This window comes from Tarenaya hassleriana, unplaced genomic scaffold (assembly GCF_000463585.1).
Source record: "Tarenaya hassleriana unplaced genomic scaffold, ASM46358v1 Cleome1, whole genome shotgun sequence".
NCBI lineage: Eukaryota > Viridiplantae > Streptophyta > Magnoliopsida > Brassicales > Cleomaceae > Tarenaya > Tarenaya hassleriana.
This window is the reverse complement of record NW_010960187.1, coordinates 3,194,072-3,197,027: the sequence shown is the minus strand read 5'-3', so window position 1 is coordinate 3,197,027 and position 2,956 is coordinate 3,194,072. Positions and strand designations below refer to the sequence as shown.

The 2,956-nt window shown below is 33.2% G+C and overlaps 1 protein-coding gene across 1 annotated transcript in view; it reads left to right on the top strand.

Annotated features, from left to right (window-relative positions):
- The first annotated feature begins 1,506 nt into the window (after positions 1 to 1,506).
- Positions 1,507 to 2,956, top strand: part of LOC104807866 (zinc finger protein 7-like) — a 2,120-nt gene continuing 670 nt past the window's right edge. The window contains exons 1-2 of the mRNA XM_010533296.1: positions 1,507 to 1,899; positions 2,433 to 2,956. Of these exons, the coding sequence (XP_010531598.1) occupies positions 2,457 to 2,956 (500 nt within the window). The 5' untranslated portion in view covers positions 1,507 to 1,899; positions 2,433 to 2,456. The remainder of the gene's footprint in view (positions 1,900 to 2,432) is intronic.

Here is a 2,956-nt window from a genome sequence, read left to right as displayed (position 1 = left end):
GATCTCTACCAAAGATCGTGATGCGTCCTTCGATAATTTTTTGTCCTTATTAATTCTACGAAATCACATTTGAAAAAAGGAATTAATGTCTGTGTTTGCAGAATTAGAAAGGATTATGATAAGGTTTAATATTCCATAATTCATTTTCATTTATTTTATAAATTATATTCATTCCATTTTGTTTTTTATTTGATTTTAGTTCTAATAAATTTGGAGTTTGAAAAAAATCATTTTCTAAATAAATATTTTGTTTCTATTCTTTTCACTTATTTTTAGGTTCGAGTAATTTAATTTCAAAAATCAACATCCATTTATTTAAAAATATTTTAATTAATTAACCTAATTGGATTGATATGATTGGTTTTAGACACCGTTGTGTATTATTAGATTTATTTTGGTGCTAAATAACTTAACCTAGATAATTACCTAAAATCCTCTCCTTCATTCATTCACGGTGCAAATGAAAAAGATTTAAAATGCGATATATGTTTGATAGAGAAATAAATGTAATACAGATTTAAATCTGTCAGCAAAAAAGTCTAACATTTATTTAATATTTCCTATTCAAATGACCACGTTTTAAGTGGTGAATCTGAAGTTTTATTACACACACACATATATATATATATATATATATATATATATATATATGTATATACGACCTAGCATCACCTCGATTCTGAGTGGTCCTTTAGATCAAATGTTGGTTGACTATTGTATTTACGTTGGTTTGGATACGAACCTATTCTTTAATGGTAAAAATATTTAATTTCTCATTTCTAAGTGGTTGATCTCATTTATTATATATTTGATTTGCTTGATTACTCTGTGTATATTTTTATAAACTTTTCCTTATACTTATTATAGTATATTAATATATTATGATTGATCTTGTGATTATAAGAGTGCAAATATGACTATATATATATATAAGTTGAAAGGAGTGGTGTTATGGAGAGTTAAAAATCATTTGCATTCTCTTACTATTCTAGGAAACTCTTTGTTTTTTTTATGGAATGATATATATATATATATAAATATTTAAAACTTCAAAAAATATTAATGTCGATTACAAACGTTTCATGTGTCAACGTACGGATGAATAATATCTATTTTTTTATAATCTAAAAATTCATTATACTTTCAATGCAATTGCATTTTTTAAAAGGATCGTAAAATTCAGGGTGAATTAATGTCTCTTCTTTCCCAGATGCAGACTCAAATAAGGATTGAACATAATTTTTCTCACTTTTTTACTAGTTGATTGATAGATCCTATTTTGGTTCACCGCAGAGAATTTACCCGTGTGCACATAATATATATGGAAACTAAATTCTATCGTAACCTCTTCATATTCTTTTAATAATATATTTGAAAAAAAATATATTATAGATGGAAGATGTTACATATGCATGTATGCATGTATGTGAGAATGGGACTCTCTCTCTCTCTCTCTCTCTCTCTCTCTCTCTCTCTCTCTCTCTCTCTCTCGTAATTGAGATGCAGCTGTTGGACACTGAATGACTCCAAAACACTTTAAACCTAGTGGTGGGAAATGTGTTTATCCACCTCTTTCTCTTTGATTCATATCTTCTTATTTTCTTTTTCTCTAAATGAAAATCAAATATTATCCGTTTTTATGTATAGAATTTATAAGTATTATTCGTCTCTCCAACATCTGCTCTCACATATTTGTTTAGAGAATTTATTCTTCACCAATACAGTACTATTTCTTTCACCTCTTTTCCCGATGCATTTGCTTGCAAGCAATCCATTTTCGGAAAAAAACTAGGAAGTACCCTTTTCCTCGATTCATCTCCTCATAACCTAAAAGTCAACAGCTTCTGCTTCTGTCGGCTCTTTCCTTCTTCCAGATCCCAACAATTCCACAGCACAACTGTAAGTTGCTTTTTCGTGTTCTTGCCTTTGTAAAGATTCGATTCTTGTTTATGGTTACACCGTACCAGGTCTATAACTATATATATATATATATACATATAATTTTTCTCTTGTTTATGTTTCTTTTGAATCTCTTCTCCGAGTAAAAAGGCTTCAGTTAGATTTTTTTTTTTGTTATAAGCTTCGGACAGGCTTTCTTTATGAGATCGTCTAATTTAGAAGATCTCATCTCATAAATTTAGGGTTTCGTTGAAGCCGACATAGAATTTAGAAACGCATTTGGTTGCTGTCCAAACTCAATCCTGGCTGATTCTGTACTAATTTGGAGATGCATTCTGTGCAGCTGACATGAACATGTATATGTATATATCTTGAATATATATATAGCCCTCGATAAGTCCCCCCCTTTTTTCACTTGCCTATGTATACAGAAATGTATATAGTCATGGTTTCGAGTTTCTGACTTATGACACTAAGAAGTGAATAATAGATAAAGGGTCTTGTTCATAAGATTGATTTGTTTGGTATGGCAGGTGAGAGGTTCTATTCAGACAAAAATGTCGGTAATGAGTGAGATAATGACACCGTCCAAGTTGAAGTCGAACTCCAACTCCAACTCCAACTGGAACTCAAATGGAGAATCCGATGTTTCTCAAGAACCAGTCAGGGGAGAAACCTCTTCAAACATTTCATCTCGAGATCTGTCCAAACCCGTTTCTGCTCATGTCTCTCTCGATCTGACGCTCAAGAATGGCTTCAGAGTCGACGAACTCCAGCCCGACGACAGACCCGCCGTTCCAAGAACCTTCTCTTGTAATTACTGCAGACGCAAGTTCTACAGCTCTCAAGCCCTAGGTGGCCACCAAAACGCTCATAAACGCGAACGCACGTTGGCTAAACGCGCAATGTACATGGGAAGAATGTTCAGCCACCACCACAGCCCTTTCACTAGCCTCGCTTCTCTACCACTCCAGTACTCCTCCTCCTCCTCGGCGTTTCGCTCACTCGGGATCCAAGCCCACGCCGGGGTAATGCACCACGGTATTGGCTTTGTACC